The sequence below is a fragment of the Cricetulus griseus genome, assembly GCF_003668045.3.
Source record: "Cricetulus griseus strain 17A/GY chromosome 1 unlocalized genomic scaffold, alternate assembly CriGri-PICRH-1.0 chr1_0, whole genome shotgun sequence".
NCBI classification, from domain to species: Eukaryota; Metazoa; Chordata; class Mammalia; order Rodentia; family Cricetidae; genus Cricetulus; species Cricetulus griseus.
The window spans coordinates 13,869,654-13,892,678 of record NW_023276806.1 but is presented as its reverse complement, the minus strand read 5'-3'; the positions used below and the strand labels follow the sequence as shown (position 1 = coordinate 13,892,678).

The 23,025-nt window shown below is 40.6% G+C and overlaps 1 protein-coding gene across 1 annotated transcript in view; it reads left to right on the top strand.

Annotated features, from left to right (window-relative positions):
• The window catches only part of LOC103158657 (collagen alpha-1(XXIV) chain-like), a 272,066-nt gene that overhangs the window by 16,965 nt on the left and 232,076 nt on the right, over nucleotides 1–23,025 (top strand). The window contains exons 7-12 of the mRNA XM_035450688.1: nucleotides 5,891–5,944; nucleotides 14,087–14,131; nucleotides 18,986–19,039; nucleotides 20,158–20,202; nucleotides 21,125–21,178; nucleotides 22,284–22,328. Of these exons, the coding sequence (XP_035306579.1) occupies nucleotides 5,891–5,944; nucleotides 14,087–14,131; nucleotides 18,986–19,039; nucleotides 20,158–20,202; nucleotides 21,125–21,178; nucleotides 22,284–22,328 (297 nt within the window). The remainder of the gene's footprint in view (nucleotides 1–5,890; nucleotides 5,945–14,086; nucleotides 14,132–18,985; nucleotides 19,040–20,157; nucleotides 20,203–21,124; nucleotides 21,179–22,283; nucleotides 22,329–23,025) is intronic.

The following is a 23,025-nucleotide window of genomic DNA, read 5'->3' as shown; positions in this document are numbered from 1 at the left end:
AAACAACTGACACATAGTAGGACTATTGGCCATCCCCTGTGGCAACACTATCCATTCATACCTTAAATCAGGTTGTTCATGATTACAAGAGGGCAGCGTAAACGCAAAACGCCCTGAATCCTTGGCACACAAAGGTATGGAAAAGAAGCAATCTTTAATATCTATAGAGATGATAGGCCATGATGCAGGTAAAGAAGTTAAAAGTGGAAGACCACGTTGTACAGGGCCCATAATTTGCATCTGTTGATTAATAGCTCTAAGATCGTGAAGCAGTCTCCATTTACCAGATTTTTTCTTAATGACAAAAATAGGAGTATTCCATGGAGATACAGAGGATTTTATATGCCCCAGATCCAGCTGCTCCCGCACTAGAGTCTTAGCAGCTTCCAGTTTTTCAGAGGAAAGTGGCCACTGAGGAACCCATACCGGCTCCTCTGTTTTCCAGGTAATAGGAATACCTCCCTCAGTGGCCCCTAGGAAAAACCCAGACCTAGATTCTTTGGTCTCGGTTGTGGAATAATAGGACTGGTACGACCCTGCAGATGTTTCCCGAGGCCTCGGCCTGGGACGTATCCCATTCGTTTCATGATACCTTGAGATGTTTCTGAGTATTCATTTGTGAGTTTAAAACCCATATCCTTTAACAAATCTCTTCCCCATAATGAAATTGGTAAGTCTAACACATAAGGTTGCATGGTCCCTGAATGCCCTTCCTGATCTTTCCAAGGCAATTGTCTAGCACTCATATCAGGAGCCTTAGCATAGCCTAAACCTTGTAAACTTTGAGAAGAAACCTGTATAGGCCAGCCAGAGGGCCAATCTTTAGTGGCTATGATGCTCTTATCAGCTCCAGAATCTAGTAAGCCTAAGATTTTCTTACCATTCACTATTAACTCAAGGGTTGGACGTTGATCAAGGTCTAAAGCTAGGAAAGTTAAGTTTGATCCAGTGGAGCCAAAGTTTCCCTCTCCTCTCTCTCTGGCTTGTGCTGGAAACTTGTCATGCAAGCTTGGCAAAAGCAGTAACTGTGCTATCCTGTCTCCAGGAGAAATGGCTGTAATCCCTCTAGGAGATTCTACCATGATCTTTACTACACCCATGTAATCAGGATCTATAACTCCAGGATGTACTCGTAAACCTTTCAATGCTGCAGATGATCTTCCTATAAGCAAACCTACTGTGCCAGGCTCAAGGGGTCCCTTAAAATCGGTGTCAACAAGCTGGACCCCCATTCTGGGAGTTAATACGAGTCTGGTGGTGGAGCGTAAGTCCAGCCCCGCGGAGCCTGTAGTGGCTCTCCTCGGTCCCTCGGATGACGAAGAGAGGGCCAGGTTTCGGGACTCTGCTCCTGGTTCTGATCCTCCATGGCCCCATATATTTGTGGGCCCTGGGGTCGTGGGCCCCGTCGTCCGTTTTTTGAACGGGCTCCTCCATACCCCTGAACAAGAGGCTGTCCACTGATGTCTTTTACTGATCTACAATCCTTAGCCCAATGATTTCCTTTTCTACATCTAGGACATAAGCCAGGTTGCTTAGGGCGCGGAGCAAAGTTATTGACTTTAGTGTTTCCTCCCTCGGGGCATTGCTTTTTCAAATGCCCTTGCTTGCCGCATTTAAAGCAAGCTCCTGAACCTCCACCTTTCTTAGTTAATTGCATCACAGCAGCTGCTAGTCCAGCATTAGTCAGCGGACCCCCTAACTCCCTACAGACTTTCATCCAGACTTCAAGGCCTTTACCCTTATATGGAGTTATTGCAGCTCTGCACTCTTTTGTACACTGTTCATAAATCAGCTGTTTGATCAAAGGCATAGCAGCATCTGGATCCCCAAACACTCTTCCTGCAGCTTCTACCATTCTTGCCACAAAGTCTGAAAAGGGTTCCATAGGACCCTGTAATATCTTTGTAAGATTTCCACTGACCTCACCTTTGTTAGGCAGAGACCTCCAAGCCCTAATGGCTATTTGATTAATCTGATCATACACTTGAGGAGGATATCCTGTTTGTTGCTGTGCAAAACGTCCTTGACCAAGAAGCATGTCCACATCCCAATATTGATCACCAGCTGCACGATTAATCGCACCTTGATCATTGGCAAACTCAATTTGAAAAGCTCTCCAATCCAAATATTGTCCTGGTGATAAGCAAGCTCTTACCAAATTTGTCCAATCACTGGGTGTCATACAGTAGCGACCGAGCGCCTCTACCTGAGCAATTGTAAAAGCTGCCGTCACCCCATAGGTGCGTACCGATTCTGCCAGAGCTTTGACTATTTTAAAGTCAATTGGTTCATGATATCTCTGTTGGTTACCGTCTGTAAAAACTGGATAAGCCAGTGGTCGAGTAACCCGAAACTCAGTGCGAACCGTACGCCACACTTCCGGACAGAAGGTGGAGCAACCAGGACCTCCTACTTCCTCTTTCGAGCAGTAGGGGGGAGGAGCGATAGGGCGGTGCCCTTGCTTTACAGTCGCCATTTTAGGACGCTGTTTTTCTGATACTTTTAATGAATGTTTTTCCATGAGCTCAATAATCTCTTCCTCCTCTTCCTCCATGATGTCCTCATCCTCACATATATCCTCCTCTGATTCTGAATCCTCTCCTGGTTCTTTTAATTCCTTCCTCAACCTTCCTAGAGAAGGATAGACTCGCTTCTTATCCCTTTTCTGTTTCTCCTTTGTTCTCTCACTTTCTGACTGTTCTGACCTTTCTTCTTGGAGCATTTCAAGGGCAGCCTGTCCATTTGCTATAGCTTTCTTATTTCCCCCTTTGTCCTCTAGACAGCTGCGCACCAGGCGCCAAACCGGGCGAACACTCGGCTTCAACGCTCCTTGCTCCCAGGCAAAATCCAGGTCTTTCCCTAATTTATCCCAACTATCCACAGTGAGATTGCCCGAGGCTGCAAACCAGGGTGCAATGGTGTCGCATTCACTCAGGAACCTCTGTAATGTGGCTTTAGTTAACCTTAAATTGTTAGAATGAAGTAGCTCTTGAAGAGCCAGAAAAATTGGATGTGATTGTGACGATCCCATTGTGCTTTTGTCTTAATTAGCACGCTCCGAAGGTGTGCAAGTAGGATAACACCACCAGAAAACAAAAGCCCACACTGCTATGTTAAAAAGCAGCCAAATCACCACTATAATAGCGGGGTCCATTAACTTACTCTCACTCTGCAAATTAAAGCAGAAGCGAGGTTTTTACTTTCGGTTCGCTTTTGTCGCGAACAATGTTGCTCCTTTCCGGAGACTTTACTGCCTCTTCCCCGAGGGCTTTGGTACTCTTTTACTGAGACCTATCTCCTCTTTCCTGAGGACCTTGGTGCTCCTTTACCGGAGACCTATCTCCGCATTCACCGCGGACTTTACAGTTCCACTTACCTTGGGAACTTACCGGCGCCGCCCCGACTGTGAGAAGTTCTGAATTCCCCGTACGGGCCACCACTTGCGGCGTCCACCCTTGACCAGCAAGAAAGACGCCACACCGAGGAATCTTCTTCAAACACAGTTTAATCGGGAACCTCTTTGCTTTTGTACAATGTATAATGGAGGCGGCGGCCCCAGGCCGAGGGAGACGGGGCCTGATATAGTCTACATCTACCAATCACCTAACCCTACGTGGCGCGCCAGGATAGGTTGTCTCCAAGCAGAATTAAGAGGATACATGACCTCTACCATATTTGGAGTTGTTTACCACAGAGAGCGCTCGCCGTCGGGCTGGCGGAAGGCGGAAACCAGCGCCATCTTTTGGGTGCGGTTTTCTGCAGCTCTCTACACTCACCCCTTGGCTTTAGGAATGTGTTTTGTTGGTTTCTTCATTTGAGATGAGATCTCTCTAAGCAACCTAGGCTTGTGGATCTCATGATCCTCTGGCCTTGGGATCCTGAGGCTGAGTGCCAACACATTTTGTTGCTAATGGAGTCTATAAGAAGACATTTGGGAAGCTCTTGATAATTGTGACATAACTGTAAGATGGTTTTGTTTATTGTTATAGAATCACAAGTTAAAAATCCCCAAACGATTCCAATGATTGCTGGGTTGAAATCTGATCTTGTAATTGGCTTCCAGAAACTTTTGTAAACTTAAAGCCTCATCAGAAATCCTCAAAAAAAATTAAACATTTAGTAGTTTCTTTCTGTTGTAAAACTGAGTTTAGAGACTCTACAAAACACAGAAAGGGAATCCAAGTCTATTTCCAGAAAGATAATATGTTTATTGACCTGGTCATCATTAGGAGGAAAAATACTAGGCAATCTGAGAAATGCAACAGCCATCTCTCAAATACCTAAATATAGCATCTTCACTCTCTTATTAAATGTTGGAATTAGAGGTCAACTCTGTTTGGTAACTTCAAAATAGAGGCTCCAGATTAAACATAAGCACTCATATCAAATGCTTGGTTTTATCTTTCTCTGTGATTTTTTTTTGTACAAAATATAGGGTGTCTCAGTGTGGGGGTGGAAACTTAACTGATGTTTCCACTTGAAGTCTTCCCACTTTTGACTTGCTGATGTGCTAACCATGGATAATATTGTATAGAAGAAATGCAGTTGCATGTAAAATTCATATCACTCTGCCATTGAGCTTTAATTGAAACCCAAAATTAAAAATAACAGATGCATTTTCCTGTCCTTTGTCCTTCTCAGTGCAAGGGCTGAGAAGGCCTTAAGAATGACAGACAAGTGCTGTGCCACTGGACTGTGTCTCCAGCACTCTCCTTTCAATGTGTGTGTCTGTGTGTATATACCGTGTGTGCATATATATATATATATATATATATATATGTGTGTGTGTGTGTGTGTGTGTGTGTGTGTGTGTGTGTGTGTGTATGTGTGGAAGTCAGACAACCTTGACTGTTGGGTTTCCACTGTGCTGGAGACAGGGTCTCTTTGCTGTTCACCACTGCATAAGCCTGGCTAGCTGAGCCACAAGCTATCAGGGACTCTCCTACATCTGCCCCCATCCTGCCAGAAGAGCACTGGGACTGCAGTGGTGACCTATGGCACCCAGTTTCAGCTCTAGAGCTTGCAAATCAGATGCTCAAGCACATGCAGCAAGAACTTTACCCACTGAGCATCATCCCGGGCCTCTTCATCCCCAACTTCATGTTTAGGGGTAGCAGTTCATTAAACTGCCCAGAGTTGCTTTTAACTCTCTCTGTAGTCAAGATACACCGTGAATTTGTAATCCCTGTACCTAAATTTCCAGAGCACTGCATCACCAACTCTGCTGGTGGGGATGGAGAGGATGGGGTGTGTGCTTCTAGAATGATAAAACAAAAAAAAAAAAAAAACTTAAATCTAGCCTCTTAGAAACTGTGTTTTATTAAATGTGATTCTTCTTTATGCTGCAACAGATTTGTTATGGGTGATCAAATGAAAAGCTAACAAAAAAGTCTTGCTCCTTTTTCCTCAGGATAGGTCCTCTTCAAGGTGGAAAGACTCACAGCCCTAATCCACAGAGTTTAGTTTTCTCTCAGCTGGGGGCACTGCTCAGGGAAAGGTGTCAGTGAACCTGCAGAGGCAGGAGTGGTCCTTCCTCTGTGCAACTGAAGTCTTTCTGAGAGTCTCACCACATCTCAGAGTGCCACCAAAAAGAGGGACTATCTAGTGCAGCCCTGTGAAATGTTTAAGGAAACTCCTTTAGATACTGTAAACTGTTAGTGAAATTGGGAAGGCATTCCTAGAGAATAGAACAAGGAATAAAAGCATGTAAGTGGAAACATATCAGATGCTCAGTACTAGAAGAGGTTAGGAAGCCTTGGGGTGGCAGAAGGTTGATGGAAAAATCAGAAAGAATTCTGGGAAGGACTGAGAAATGATGAGATGGAACTTAGACCAGATTATCAGGATCTATTTCCTTTCCTGGTATTAAACCTCTGTGTTTTATTTACAGGGTGACCATGGTGTTTTGGGATTAGTGGGCCCACCTGGTTTGCAAGGTGAAAAGGTAAGAGGAGTTTAGGGGCTTTTCTCTGATGTAACTAATTCTAGATGGATCTCAGAATGCTTCTATGGTGGCAATCCCATTTTGAAGTTGAGCCTTACACTGATACCTCAGTTCTCTTTGCTCAGCAGAAGAAAATTCATCAGAAAGTTTAGCCATGATAATCCAGAAACTTAGTATCCTTTAAAGATGAGATTTGGGAAATAATAAAAGATCTTTGAGTTTAGCAATGGAGATCAAATTCTAATGTAGGACAAAGTCATCGTCATTGACAGGGTATCGATAGACTCCCTCTTTTAAGGTATATTAACCTGGAATCCTAATTCTGAGGCTCTTCTGTCTTCTTATAACATTTTGCCCAAGAGAGATGTCTATATGTAATACACCTGGATTTTTTTAAGGATTCCCACTCATGAGAAAGTAGTGACTACCATGATGTGTCAGTAAATTTGATCCTGAAGAGCAGTTTGCTGGTCAGACTTTTTGTTGTTGTAATACCTGAGAGGATCAGTTTAAAAGGAGGAAGGATTTAATTTGTCTCACAGTTCACAAATTTCAGTACTTGGACAGCTGGCTCTGCTCTTCTTCACCTGTAATGAGGGAGAGCGTCAGATGGGAGGGGCAAGGTTACTCACCTAATGGTAGCCAAGGATCAGAGGTAGAGAGAAGCAATGGACAAGCCTGGTCCTAGAACCCATCCCAATGACCTACTTCTTCCAGTTAGGTCCTTCATCCTAAAATTCCTAGCAGCTCCCCAGATGCCTCCAATAGCTGAGAATACAGCTTCAATACACAAGGGTCATGTGGGGAAGGCATGTCATTTCCATATTGTGACAGGTGGCATGGACATGAGTATTGGTGACAGCTAGTCAAGGGCAGTAGTCACGTGTGCGTAGCAAGTCACTTGACTACTGCTTTTACACCCAACTCAGCCATTGTAAGTAGCTCTTTGATAAGTGAACTATTGAAGGCTAATGAGATTTGGCAATAGCTCAGAAAAATTCAAGATGATAACGTTTTATTGCTGAAAATGTTTCCTTCTTGCTCTATTTGCACCCGTTAATGGAAGCTGAGCACAGAATTTGAAAATTAGGTAATGTGAAGAATGCAAAGGACATAAGTATACAATCTAAACACAAACTAGTTCTTTATTTAGCTGGACTGAGACAAGTTCCCCTATGACTGTTTTTTTTGTATGAATGTATAAATAATCTACATTCAAAATGAGTTTGGTGTACTTAACTGTTCCTCCTGTATGGAAGGATAAAGGCAGAAACTATTTGGTAGAATGTTCAAGTAAATAATGATCTTTTAAATGTTTAACTCCTTAATTCATTTTAATTTAATTTTTTGGTACAATTTAATTCACAGAGTTGGTTCCTACAAATAGAACCTGTGCTAGAAGAATCTAGAATGGAGGGGTGTATTATCAGTGTCTTACACACCCCTGTTCCTTCCTTCTTACAGTCTGCCCCCAGAGTGGTAGATAAATCCCAAAGCTCAAGTCAGTACTTAAGTTTCTCTAAGTGAGGAAGCTAAGAGTGGCTAAGAAAATTGCTCAGCATCACAAAGAGTTATGGCAGGATCAAGAAAGAAAATCCATGGAGACTGAACCTGTGGTTTTTTAAACTATACACATGTTCATGATGCGACATAAATAAAGTGCTTAGCTTTTGACTGATAGGAACTAATTGTATCCTTTTATCGACTGATCCATTTTATAGGTTACTTTGGTAACACTGCTAATGTCAGAAGTCACTATTTTATTATTTGAAATGTTCTAGTCTGATGATCACTTTTAAAAAAACAACCCTGGGGTGTACATAATTTTAATATACCATACATAAATTAATGGAAGTGTTCATGGGCTAGATAATTCACCCAAAGCCACACATCTGTTCACTGGTGGCCTGTTCACTGATGACCTGTTCACTGGTGGCCTGTTCACTGATGACCTGTTCACTGGTGGCCTGTTTGACACAAGTGACTGTGTTCTTGATAATTTGTCATAGTATTTCCTGTGTGCTAATTCATTACTTAAGCCAATATTTATTAGAGTTCCAATTTGCCATATTTCTAACTGCCTCCAGCCTGTGTGAAAAAGAAAGTGTGATGCTGATTTTCATCAGAGTTTGGGGCAACAGATGCCATGACTTCACTGCTCTCTTTCTGTGGAAAGGAGAAGAAAATATTAAAATTCTCCTCCAATAAACCAAATGCAGACTCAAGTGATATTAAAAACTAGAATGACTGCAAGGAAACTCACAAAAACTGCTGAGATAAATCAAGATTAATGTGGAAAGTTTTGACAATTCTAAGTACTATTGAGCTAGAAATAGCAATGTGAGGCAGCTGAAACAGACTTTTTCTACTCTCCAACAGATTTATGTTAATTCACTCTTTCTCCCTTCAGCCTTACTTACCTCTATTTTTAAAATAGTACCAACATCTCTATCCAAAAATGTCTGTTCCTCTATTGACCCCTCTATTACGTTGCTTCTACTTAACCATCTTGTAACTCTTATTTTCCTAGGAGCTAAAGTATATTTTCAATTCCCACTTAGTAATTTTTTTGCCAAAACAGAGATAAATTGAATCCAGAATGCATGCTGAGTTGGATAGAAGACAAAAGTTGTCAGTCCAAGCTGGATTCAAGATAGCTTTTTTTAAATTGCTTTATAAATAGCCCATCAGCTGCTACATTAAAATTGGAAGCCGCCTAGTTTGTCTTGTAAGAGCATCAGCAGTGTGATCAAATGAAAAGGTTTCCCTAGGTTCAAGAGGATGAGGGATGCAAGCAGTTAACTGTGAAATATGCAAGTGTTCAAAACACCATTTTATGACTATCAAAAAGCATCACTATGTTTTAAACAATAGTTATAAGCCAACATAAGCTCCTGTTGTATTTGACTAGAATTGCTTCAGTTATTTGAAAAAGTCCATAGCAAAAGATATAGTAAAAGGCTGTGTGAACTACAAAAGGAAGAAACTGCTTCCTTGGAGTCCACTGTGATTTTTCCAGTCTCTCAAAAGCTGTGTAAAGCAAGGGCAGCACTGAGGAGCTGTAGCCATGTTGAATGTCAGTGGGGAAACTAATGAAAGAATCTAGCTTGGCAAAACAACAGGACCTGAGGAGACACTGTGGAGATTTCCGACCCTTCATCGCCAACTCTATACATCATTTCTCACTGGCCCACCCGTCCTATAAAAGTCTGCAGAGCTATTTCACCTTGGCTTGATTCCCAGCCCAGTGTGGTACTAACATCCAAATCTGAAGCTACTGCCTACAAGCTGTGTCACTACCCCGTCTCCATGTCTGCGCTGGACTCTTCCTGCTAACAGGGAATTGGAGAGCAAGGCCACACAGTTCTGAACTCACTGGAGTGGAAGCTAAGAGTGGCCAAAACTTTGCCAGTTGAAGGGCTTGGAAACTATATTTCCTTTAGTCTGTCTTAGGTTGTTGACATTTCAACATTGACAATAAATTCATTTGGCTTAAAGTATTTCAGCTTCCACAATTATATCTATAGCCTCAGAATTAGCTGCCATCTATCACTGGACATTGCTGTGGTTAGTTCAGTAGTTTTTTTTTTCATTCAAAAGTTATTGTTCAATGAAGTATTAAAAATTAAAATCTTGGACTGGTCAGGTGGTTCAGTGGGTGGAGTCACTACCCACCAAGCCTGACAACCTGATTCTATGCCTGGGACTTCTGTGGTAGAAGGAGAAAAGTGACTCCTGCAGTGTGTTGTCTGACCTCCAGACACACATGTGTGCATGCACGTGTGTACACACGGATAGATTTAATACAAAAACTACATCTAAAATTAAAATCTCTATGTAAAGCATAGATCCTAAGCCCTATTTATGATTGGAATTTCTGCCAAGAAAATGTTATATCATAACAAATTTAAGATGATTCTTTATTATTATGTTTTAGTCTGTTTTGAAATAGAGATAGTAAATTTTCTTAATGACCAAGTTCCTTAAGGATGTTTTTACTCGATTCTTATCAGTGTATCTTTTTTTAAAAAATCATCTGTTGTTAGTTTTGACCTTTTGGTGTTTGCTCTAGTCAAATAAAATATTCAAAATCAGAATTTCCATATCACCCAAGTAATTCTCCACCCATCTTTTCATCACTTAATGAACACCCGCCCAGGCACTGAGATACCACACTGGATGTGTGGGAAGGGAGCCTAAGTTAAGTTTAAGCTCCTCAAGTGGCCCATGCATCTTCTCCAACTCCGCTCTGGCCTCCTTTCCAAACCTCTTTCATCTAGATTATAAGGGCCTTCACCCATCACACCTTCTTCCTTCTTCTTCTGCTTACCCCGTGTCCTCCTTCCAGTATCCGGGTGAACAGTGCAGAGGAAGGAATGATCCATTTTTGCTCTCAGCTTCACATTCTTCTATCTATGGTCCTTGAGCCCACCGGTTGTGAGCCCATGATGGTGGCACTGTGGTTGGGAACATGTGGAAGGGGCATTCTTCACTTCATGTGGTCAGGTAGCTGAAATTGGAACAGATAAGAGGCCTGATGTAATCTTAAAGACATACCTACTTCCTCCACTCGGCCCCATGGCCAACTCCAAAGCACCCCCAAATAGCACCACCATCTGAGGATTAAGTGTCCAACTTGCGAGCTGTGGGTCATTTCATATTCAAACTGTCTTTGCTCTTGATTGAGGTAGGAACCAACCTTGGGGACCTGAGGTTGGGTTTGCTTCTAGGTACATCCACCGTGAATTCATCCTGTGTTTTCAGACCTACAGTGAGTCTCAGATCTCTTTTCATCCATACATCTGCTAAAGTTTTTTTACCAAAGTAACAGAGTCCTTTCTGACAGATTCTTATGCTCATAGAATTCTAACAACTGCAATTTAGCAATTACCCAATTCAATGCTATCATTTTACATAGGATGACGCTGGGCCTCGTGATATGACTTGTCACTGAAAAGATTAGAGCCAGAACCCACTGTGCTTACTCTGTTCATGTTAGTAACACTGAAAACAGACACGGAAAACATCTTGTTTCACTTATATGCTTTTGATTGCAAAGGACGGTGCCATAGGCTGTCACAAGGAGGTCAGCGTTTCAATGCCCTCTGAAGCAGCAAGGGAAATCAGGATCACACAGAATCTAAACTTAGGTCGTGTCATATGATGACCTTGTGGAGACAATTGGATGCCAAGCAGCTCTGGATATTTTCGGGGCACATTGTGTATATGTAATGCAATTCCTTCCCGCTCCTCTTCCACCCTTTCCCTCTCCCCTTTTACTCCCCACCCTCCCTTCCCCTCTTTCCTTCAATATACCTTCTCCTCTGACAACTTCCTTTACTCTTAATTTGTCCTGTTTTCATGTCTTTATGGAATCTCACAGTCCCCACTAAGGTGTACCTGAACATTTCAGCATTCTTGTTTTGTATTAATAGAAAGGAAAATACAATTGAAGCAGCTAATCTTTATTTAGACCCAATTCCTCGTTCTAAGTGACATCATGAGTTAACAGCCAGGCTTGGAATTGTCCTCACTTGGATCAATTCCAGCTCCCATAGCCGTGGCTGGAAGGGAATGAATTCATGAAGAGCAAGCACTGCTGGGTAGCACTACTGTTTTCTCCTGCTCTCTGACTGAAGAACCCCTGAAAGGGAGGTGCATGCTGAAGACACCATCATTAGCTGCCTTCGTGGAAGGTAGTCCTGAGAGGTTAGTTGGTTCTTCATGCTGTGTCACTGTGGGTGAGAAAAAGGAAATGACAAAGAAAAGCATGAAGCATGGAACTATGCACTCAAGCTCCCAGGGGTGGAAATAAGTGGATGAACACATCCTTCCTCAGAAAGGTGGTGATGGGAGAGCCACTTGAACTTCTGGTCCTCCTGTCCTGTCTCCTGATTTTCCAATCCCTGTCTCCTAGGCTCTCCCTGGGAGTTCTACCTCACCTCAGAGTACAACCACCATGTCTGAGTTCTTACCTCCTACACTGTGAGAACCCGAGTTGAGATCCCTGGCACAATGTATGAAACCTGAGTGTGAGGCTGCTCTTCTGTCTCCAGCTCTGGTCAGGCAGAGGCAGGGGGGTTCCTAGAACTTGCAGGCCACAAATCTAGCTGAATCAGTAAGCTCTGGTTCAGTGAGAGACCCTGTCTCCAAAACCAAGGTGGGGAGAGCTTGATAAAGAGCCAGACATCAACCGTGGTCTCCACACACACATGCATGCATGAACATGTATACACTCAAGCATGCACACACCAAAAGAAAAAAAAAGGAAATTTTCTAGTTCTTTTATGTGAACAAAGTCTCTGGAAATGAGATACTGATTCACTGATACTTGATTCTAACTATATAATAAGCCCCAGAGTTTCTTTCTCTCTTGTACTTTCTTTGAAATTCTTTAATTCTGTTGCATATTTTTCTAGTAGAAAAATTATGCTATCTATTTTATAATCTAGGGTGTTAATGAGAGAGGTTAATATTTGATCATTGGTTCTCTTACCTGGGAAAGACGTGTGTGGTTGATTTCCCAGATGGCTTTATAGGGCCATCGGATGAACCCGTCAACAGCCTCTTTCCTTAGTCAGTTCATTCATGACTTGCAATGGTGACTGGATTAGAGCTAGGACTGGATGTGGTCCAACGTTTCAGTAATTGCAAACAGATTATGTCCAAAAGAATGCTGTCTCGATGTGACTGAGCTAAACACAACTTTGCAAATGCCTCAGTAAGTTTAACAGATTCTTTGCTAGACTGGAGCCTTTTGTAACAGTTATTTTAAGAATTGGGTTTTTTTATAGAAATTAAACTCTTACTCAAATTTAGTAATAAATCAGGAGACTATTGTATTGATTAGGAAACTAGTAGCAACAAAAAGCTAATCAGAGGCTGGGCATATGTCTCGGTGGAGTGCTCGTTTGCCTGCCATGTATACAGCTCTGGGTTGCAATGTCCAGTGTTAAAAACAGAGCAAATTGGGGCTGGAGAAATGGCTCAGCTATTAAGAGCACTGGATGCTCTGCCAGAGGTTCTGAGTTCAACTCCCAGCTCCCACCCCAAATGATGTGACAGACTTTGATGATCCCCCGTGGGAGACCTCACTCTCCCTGAGGTGTGGATGGGGGTGGGATGGGGGTGGGATGGGGATGGGATGGAGGGTTGGTGGCAGGCATGGGAGGACAGGAAGAAGAGGGAACTGGGATTTAAAATAAGATCATTTTTAATTTAAGTAAAAACTAATTTTTAATTAAAAAATGTACTTTGTGAGAGCGTGGAAGCTTTTCTTAAAGGCAGTGTAGCTAATGTTGAAAATTAGTGTTTCTTATGCAGTGAGTTAGGAGGACATCAAAGGAGAAACATTCATAACTAATTTTGTTTGAGGGGGCATTTTTATTTGTTTTATATTTTACCTACAAAATAAAAGAAACCATATAAAAATACATCTCTGATGTATTAGGAGGAAATAACTGGAAACATTAACAATAATGTTTCTAGCAGCATTCTACCACAGAAAAATCTGCAGTAGGAGTAAAGGACAGAAAATACAAAAGTTGTTTAGAAAGTACATGATGTTAATCAAATACCATATTCTTCTTAGTACCAGGAGAACAGAAATCTTGTCGGGACATATTTATACAATGATTAAAAAGCATACTATGACATCTGTACCATACTAAATAAAACTTTATGTGATTTTATTCACCTTGATCTATATAAAAATATATTAGAAAGTTAGCAATTATTTTCAATCATACATCACTTTTTCCTGATTTAAACATGTATTCTTTATTGTAAAATGTAAACTCTTGTCAAAAATACACTGTTTGCATTATTTTATTTATTTTATTGGAAAACATGATTCAGCTCATAAATTTCCATTAAATGACTTTCCCTCTCTCTAAGTATTTATGAATTTGATAAACTTCTATTCATGTAATTTTTTCTTCAATTAAATATTCCCTCTTTCGGGTTGATACATCCCTCTGCATCTTTTGGCTGGTCATAATAAAATATGTTTTACTCAGGAAAAAAAACAGAGCAAATAAACAAAGAAACAAAAATCCCCAGTGTCTCATAACCTCTATTTAGTTACTTGACCACCGTGTGTAAGTTGATGTTCCATGTCATGTCTTTACTTATTTCCTGTAGGGCCCCAAAGGACATCCAGGTCTCCCCGGACTCCGTGGGGAACAAGTAAGTGCTTTTTTTGTCTTCTCGGGCGACAAAGATAGATGTAAAGGAACACTCTGGAGGGGTCATTTGTCTCTTGTGTTTTCAATTTTTCCTCACCGTGTTTTCATTCTATTTAGAGCAAAGTTAAAGCCTTTTAATTATTATCTATAGATTACTAGCAATGTTATGAACTAGCAATGTTTTACTGTTATTTATTTTCTCTTTTTCTGTTGTTTTCAGAACAGTGGTTCCTAAACCTCTGAGTCACAAGTCCATCTGAGAACTTTGTAACTGCCTCAGACTCTTTCCAAGAAAATATAAATATTCATAAACACCTGTGCTTTCATTCAACTTTAGGGTGTGGTTGGTTCTCTAGATCCTAATCATCAGTTGAAGCTAGACTGGACCATACATTGTTACCCATATGTATGGATGTACACACGTGTGCTGTTTAAGTCAAAACACTTTTGTAGCTGTTTGGCTTTTGATCATGTTATTACCTTTCTCTCCCACAAGAAAGTAATGACATTGCCCTAAAGATAAAATATAATCACAGACAGGGAGGGGCAGGGATTAGAACCTGACTAAGGCAATGGATGACATTATGGATGATTCAGCAAAGCCCCAGAAAGCCCAGAATAGAACTCCAGGATGAAAAGTGTGATGAGTCTCTGAAGGAAATACACAAATGAAGAAACAAAGCCAGGTTTCTCTTTGGCAGGACAGCATGTCGTAGCCAGTCCCTGACGTGCAATTTTTCAAGATTACTAATTACCACCCATGGCCAGGAAAGTAGTGTGTATATCAGTAGCAGGTGCAGGCTTGGCTTCCTGAAGCTCAAACAAGTGCTGAAAGGCGTGTGAGCAGTTGCAGGGGAAAGTGTGGGAAGGGTGGTAGGAATTAGCCCTTGGGAGAAGAAAATGCCTGGACTGCCGGTTTGGCAGAAATATGCAGACTCTAGTGAAGGAACCCAAAGCATCAGCAGTCAGTGACGACTTGGAACTGATGGTTCTGATGAGTCCTCTCAACTGCTCGGTTATCTAGTTCTGTTAACTTACATGTTATTGCTCTGAGGGGTAATATTATTACTAGCTGGGAAGTCTGAATTCAGTTTTAAAGGCTTGAAAATGTGGACCAGAGAGATCACATTGTAAAGTATTTGCCATGCAAACATCGAGACATGAGTTTGATTCCCAGCATGCACATAAAAGGGACAGAGGCTCCCTGGGTCTCACTGCCTAGGGAGACCAGCCTACTTGGCAAACCTTGGCTCTGAATGAAAGAGCCTGTAACAGCAAATAAGGTAGAGGGTTCCTGAGGAACGGCACCCAAGGCTGACTCTGTGTACACATTCACACACAGAGACATCCACATGTACTAACCCATATGCTTCCTAAAGACTAGAAAGTCAAGAGTCAAAATTGGTAGTGACCTGAGGAACAACTAAAAATACTCTTGCATTTCAACTGTGAAAATAACCGGATCTGCAAAAGACAAAAACTGATTCATTTCACTTAGAGTGTGGCTATGATTCTAAGATTTATTTCTGGGAAATCTGTCAGCAAATTGGCCAGCAAACATTTGAAAACTCAATTATCTCATTTGCATGCATTCTAGTCATAAGAGCTGGCTGAGCCTGTGTGTTTTGCCAAACAGCACTGTGACAGACTGCAGCCTACTGTAGAACTGCTCAGTGTTTCCTGTGCAAGCTAATCAAGCGCTCAGTAGCATTTGGGATATCACTGTGGCCTCCACTTTAAAGGATCCTGTATACTGTCTATTTTCTCCACATGGCCACCACATGACCCAGGTGTTATTATTCTGTTTTGCTAATGAGAAAATAGAGAGCATGTAGAAAAGACCTGTAGAGATACTACTGCAATTCTGAAGGAAATCACCCAGCTAGGCACAGGTATTTTAATGCTCTTTGCATGAGAATCAAGGCTGGGACAGGCTTCCTTATTTCCTGATGCTAATTGCTCAATTAGAATACTCCTTTGAAAACCCATTTTCAAATACAGAGTGAACTCAGCCATGGTGCCTTGTGTTTCTGTGATTGCCATGTGACCACAGTATGCTAGAGCCCTATGAAAACTATGAGGGATGCTCACTTTCTGGCTTTGCTGATGCTCGTCTGTTATAGCAGGACTGAGATATGAATGGAATTCTCCTGTTTCCTTTATACAGCTGGGCTGTGTTAGAAACCCATCCAGAATCAAATCGCCCTCATGTCCCATTGCAGCCTTAAAAAACAAACAAACAAACAAACAAAAACAATTGAGTTCAGTTGGCCTACTCTAGCTAGGAATGGAATGAGAAAGGCATGGTGGTTGGCGTTAGTCAGAGAGAAAATGACCTATAAATAAAACTGCCTTTGATGTGGGTCTCATCCCTTCCTATCCTCATGTCCAGATGCAAAGCCTCATGAGTCTCTCGACTTAGGTCTGTGTGTTTTGGAATCAGACAAACATTAAGGAAGACAGTTGTGAATATACCGAAGCAAAGCTCACAACACTTATCCTAAAGTGTTACCTGCACATCAGACTCACACTAGAGAGCCACCTTGAATGGCAGTCTCTGGAATTAGACTCATTGATTTAAATCCTGCTGTTCCATGTACTAGCCATGTGACATGCCATTAGTGGCTTGAAAGTTTCATCTCCTCTTCTCACATCTATAACACAGAAACAATAATATCCACTTTATAGGATTTTTGAACAGGTTGAACAAGATGATATATACCAGCACTTTATCAGAACTTAGTGCCTGGAGCATGCTCAGTAAACATGACAGAGATAAGACATCCTATGTAGTACATATTAATAGGGTAATATTTTATATATACAGTATTAGACATTCTTCTCACCTAGATAAGAAATTTTTATTGTGTAAGCCCCAGAAGGCCAGTGTTTACTCATAATTCATTAGAAACTATCTACTGACATTACTTCTACATATCTTCCTTTCTTCAGATGTAAAATGGAAAAGGAAATGTAAAGTCTGTGTAAAATACTCGCTACAGAGAACACTCTTAGCAAAAAAATAACTGTTGGTCAAGGGGGACATGAAGAGAAAGTAGAGAACAAACCTGAGAGAAGCATTCTGAAAAAAATCTGAGAGAAAAACTTTAAGTTGTATCCTCAGTTTGCTTTACTGGGGTCTGATCTTTCTCTTGATCTTCAAATACTGGAGGAGTTCTAGGGTTTCAGTATTCAGGAGCTGGTGCTTCTGTGTGCCACAGAAGGTGGGGGACAAAACACAGCCTGTTATCTCTTTATGGTCAATAAGATGGAAATGAATTCTATGTCACAAGGAACCTAGAAAGCCTACTGCTATTCTGTTGTTGTCACTTGATGGTAAATAAAGGCAGCATGGCACATGTTTTTTGGCATGTCCTTCATTTAAGAATTGTTTGAGATACAAGCTCAGGATAAACAGACGAATGGATGGATAAAATATTGATGAGTGTCCGGAGAGGAGGCTCAGCAGTTAAGAGCACTGGATGCTTGTCCAGAGGACCAGGGTTTAGTTCTAGCATCCACAAGCTGGCTCACAACCAACTATAACTACAGTTCCAGGATGTCAGTTGCACTCTTCAAACTTCCATGGGCATTGCATGAATTCTGTGTTAGACATACAGGCAGGCAAAACACTCACACACATAAACAACAAAGTAAACAAGATCTTTAAAACATCCGTGAAGGATAACACAATAAAATAAGCTTTTACTAATTTTTCAGCCAATCTGCAACAGATTTCCTTTCTGATGTCTTTTGAATCTCTGTCAGTTTTCTTTCAGCAAAAATTGTCTCAAGCCAAGAATACAAAGTGTGGGAATTCACTACGTGTCTAAATCAGCGTGGGCTGCTATGACAAAATTCCACATGCTGGGTGGTTTATAAACAACAAAGCTTTATCTTCCCCAATCCTAGAGGCTGAGATCTCAGATCACTAGGCCAGTCGGGATGGACTCTAAAGAGGGCTGTGTTCATGGCAGCAAGCAGCTGCCCTATATCCTGGCATGGTGCAAATAGGGCTACAAGCTTTTGATGCCTTTGTATAAGAACTTCAGTCCTGCCGGGCATTGGTAGAGCACAGGAGGCAGAGGCAGGCGGATCTCTGTGAGTTCAAGACCAACCTGGTCTACAAGAGCTAGTTCCAGGACAGCCTCCAAAAGCCACAGAGGAACCCTGTCTCGAAAACCAAAAAAAAAAAAAAAAAAAAAAAAAAAGAAAGAAAGAACTTCAGTCCCACTTGTCAGGACTCCAGCCATTTGACAAAGCTACCTCAAAGGCCCTCACCATTAAGCCACTAGGCCTGAGGGTTGGGCTTAGGATTTCACCAGGTGAACCTGAAGGAAGACATGAACAGTCAGTCCAAGCATCCTCCAAATGTTTCATCAGTCAAGATCTATTTACTCGGTCAGACTCTGTACGAAGTTATGTCCAGCTTAGAAAGACATTAAGAGGTTGGCTTTGAAGTTACTAATCCTCTTGGGCTCCTGGGGTTGGTGCCTAAACATTAAGGAGTGGTGTAGAATTCCGAAGATGAAAAGACTATTAAGACATGTACTCACTTTTCCATGGAAATGATTTTCTTATTTAGATAAACAGCATTAAACTTGTTCCGCCCACATGCATTATCAGTTGTCAGTATCTCACTTATGGCCTTCATTTAATGGTTTTATTCATTTTTATTTAAAAAAATTGGCCTAATTTCCTTCAGTTAATGATTTCAGTATGATACACACCATGCTATACTTAGTAATTTCATGGGAATTTTTTTTTCTAAATTTGGGTATTCTAAATACCAAATGGGTTTCTTTGGGAATTCCTGTGGGTTTTGTCTGTCTTATTTATTGATTTTTCATTTCAGGGACTCTCAGGACCTGCCGGTAATATTGGCTCAGCTGGCTACCCTGGCAGGCAGGTGCAGTGACTATGCTTACACTTTTCCTTCCATGTTCTATTCATAGCATATTCTGATTCTGAGAGTCATTGTTCAAAGGACAGATATGTTAGCTCTCCTTCATGGTGAATTACTTAGATAATAATCAAAATCAAAGTTGTAAAAATTCTTCAAGTACTGTACTGTAGACTGGTTTGTTGGATGCTGAAGCCTGACTTTTAAAAAACGTTTGATACATTTCACAATGGAACTTTTAAAGTTATGATGCCTAAGAGACAAATAAGATCTGCAGTGAGTCCCATGCTAACTTGACTGAAATGAAATAAGTGTGAAAGTATTTCCACAATAAGTGTTATTTTTAATAACACACTTATAAAAACTTGGGAGACAATTGGCATTGCTTCACATGCCACTATGAAATACTTTCATCTGACCTGAATTCAGCTCCTTGTATAGTTTTAAAAATATGTTTCAACCACTTTGTATGTCATTTCCTCTCTTTCCCAACTTAACATAAATTAATAAAGAGTAGGTTTTCCTTCTTAGACTTTTCATGACATGATTGTTTTTAAAAATAATAATTAAATTTTGAAATCTAGATTTATAACCTTATCCTCAAGAAAAGGGCAAATAACAATCTAAGAATTAATCTATTGTTAACAAAATTGCATTTTAGGCACTTAAAACTATCCAAAACTGTTTATATTGTACTGGGACCATCTAGTGTGGGTGTATGTTTTAAAAATGAAATATGAACACATCCATGGACAGTGATTTGAATTTCAAAATGTGTTCAGCTCTTAGAAACTTACCAGAATAGATTTCAGAGTAAGTTAGAGGTGCCTGCACAGAACACAGATGATTTCCCAATGAAAAGTAATTTAGAGAAAAAAAGGCTTGCTGTTCCTGAAAACACCTGCTAATGCACTTTATTTGGGTGACTAAGATATAGTTATATATTCATTCCATGTGATGCCTTTTGGGTTCTGAAATTACAAAATTCTTTGAACATTTGTGATCTTCTTTAGATAAACTGAGTCCTGAGTTTTATAGTATTTGTTTTTTTTAGTTCTAACAATCTATTTGTTAACTCCTCAAACATACTGTACCATCCTGACAACACCCTTTGTCTACACCAGGGCTTAACTGGACCAGAAGGAAGCCCAGGCCCTAAAGGTGTCCGAGTAAGTAAGCAGTTTGTTTGTTTGTTTGTTTGTTATCAGTTTGTTAAGCATACCTGCAAGAAGGTAGAATGAAAAGATACAAAGGGGTTTTGCTAATTCAGTTTGAAAGGAATTGCATTTGACATTTTCTCTCTGATGCATGGAAGATCATTGGTCTCGTCATTATCTACTTCCCATTCTTAACTTGCTTTTGGCTGTGTTAGGATGTGCTGCGCACACTGTAGCATCCTTTACAGATGAATGCATCCAACCCTTAGAAGACCTGTTGGAGTGAAAAGGTAAAGAGATGCTCAGTAGTTTAACATGAAGGTAATTAGATGGTGCAAGAGCCATCATCACTGTCAGGAGTAAGGAAATGTCTGTGAAGGAGTCAGCCTCCTTCACATCAGGACATCACTTTATACTTCTAAACCATCCAAGGAAAATACGAGCCATTCTTAATCAACAAGGAAAAATATCACAATAATGGACTATGGTCCCAATTATAACCGCATCGCTGCAATTGCTGTTTTGGGTGTGCGTGGCCTCTGCTTACCAAGACTTGTGTCCCGTAGATCTCTCCCCTTTCCTCATTGAAATGCATGCCTCTGTGTGCTTCGTGCAGTCTGCCTTGCATTTCAGTGACTATGTATACACACTCTATGCATTTTCCTGCCCCTGAACATCAGTGAAGAAAGGGCTTTGGCTGTGCTGATTTTCAGCTGCTGTCTTACCTTGAGTTACACTCTCTACTCTTTGGTATCAATGAAAAGATTTATGTGTAATGTCTTGATGAAAAGCAGTAACACAAGGAGAAGTTGTTTGTATTTTTACAGCTTTAAATGTAATTCTAAGATACATAACACTTTAAGCACTTCTGCTTAGAATTTTATGAATCAAACAGTAAAAAGAAACAATGTCAAGATTATTTTCTTTCTTCAAGGGTTTCATTGGCTCTCCTGGAGAGGCAGGACAGCTTGGGCCTGAAGGAGAAAGGGTGAGGTTGTTTTCTTCAAATATTATTTCTAATGTGTTCTCCTTGTGATCACATAAGGAAGTCCAGTCTAAGAGAAATCACTTAGTAGAAATATTGGACTTTTATAAATTCTGTTGAACTTTTTGTAAGAAACATGATATGAACATAAATGGTTAGAGATTTTAAATTCAATTTTAAAATATGTTAAAATATGAAAATAGATCTCTGTGTAGCCATGCCCAGTCCTGATGAATGTCTTCCTCTCTGGGGACTATAAATGATTGCCAGTCAAGTTGATATTATCAAGTAGGATGTTTTAGGTATCAGTTAAGAGACACTCACACTCAAAGTGGATTGAAATGGGAAAATTTTAAGAATAATGATGGGAATAGCATACAATTTACCAAATAGCTGTGCACACCCACACACACTTCTGTACAAACACTTCATATAAATTAAGACCTATAATGACCACACAGTACAGTTATTCTCAGTATTGATTGAGAGAGTGAAGCACATACAGAGAAAGTAACTCATCCTTGACCACATGCAGGAAGTGAGAGTGTAGAACATGCCCACCCATGTCCTGGGCACACAGCCTGGGTGCTTGACTCCACTGCTTCTTACCTGATCAGAAACTGAAGACAGGCTGGTGGCATCTTAATAAAAGATAATCTAGAGCAGTAAGAGAATCCTCTCTGCTGCTTTTCTGAAATTGGTTTCACATAAAATTGGAAACTGGCAGTGCAAGGATTTGATTAACTTTGTTTATCTCCAAACAGAGAAAAAAAAAGGGGAGAGAGAGGAGGATACACATCCTGTTTTAGCTGCAGAAAATAAGATGCTCCTGTTTGTCTGACTTGCCATTATTGGTGGTATGCCTACTCCTCACAAATAGCTATTATTACCAGGGAAGGGCCCCACTTGAAAGCTTGAGTGATATTAGGAATCTTTTTTGGAGAAAGAATTGAATATACTGTTAAATGATTATGTTGAAGTCAAATGAATATATTGAAGCTTTTCTGAACATTGCACTCATATTTCACTAAATGATATTCAATAAAAGAGCTAGTTTTTAATGCATTCATTCAGAAAATACTTAACTTCTGACTTTTCTGTATCCTAGGGTGCTCCTGGGATCCGTGGGAAGAAGGGTCTGAAGGGAAGACAGGTAACTTGACTCATCCTCCTTGAGGTCCAATACACCAGTGGGGTCTGATCTTGTATGTTTATGCTTTGTTAGAATGTCCTTGAATGTCTCTACCTTTGTGTTTGTTGTCACCCAGTGATTTGTGCCACTTTAACATTGTACCAAATAATAGTTGAAATGGTAAAGGAAATGTAGATGTAAAAAAAAATACCTCTAAATTTAATACTTCTAAACCTTTTGGTATAACAGCAGAATAAATTGTTATCTCCATGGTAGGGCAGTACAATGCCAGAATACACAGGAACAACTTCAGTCATGACAGAAACACAGCTTCAACCTGGCTTTGATGATTACACATCTTAAGATCCACACGAAGGTATCCAACTATTTGACATCATGGCACTGTGTTACCATCTCTCAAATTCTCACTGGAGAACCACAGAAGGAACAAAAACATCACAAAAGGGATTCTTAACGTTTTAAGGAAGCTTGCAATTTTGTATTGAGCTGCATTGGTAGCCCACAGAATGCTGGTTGATTACCCTTGAGAGACTTACTTCTTAAATTTCTTATGTTTTCAGATTTTAAAAAAGCAAGGAATGTGAATTTTGCTAGATAGTACAATAATTTCATAGACAGGGGACTATTTTAATATTGTCTGAGACTCAGTTCTTGATAGACAAAGAAACTAGTTCAGAGAACTACCCTGGCTAAGCTA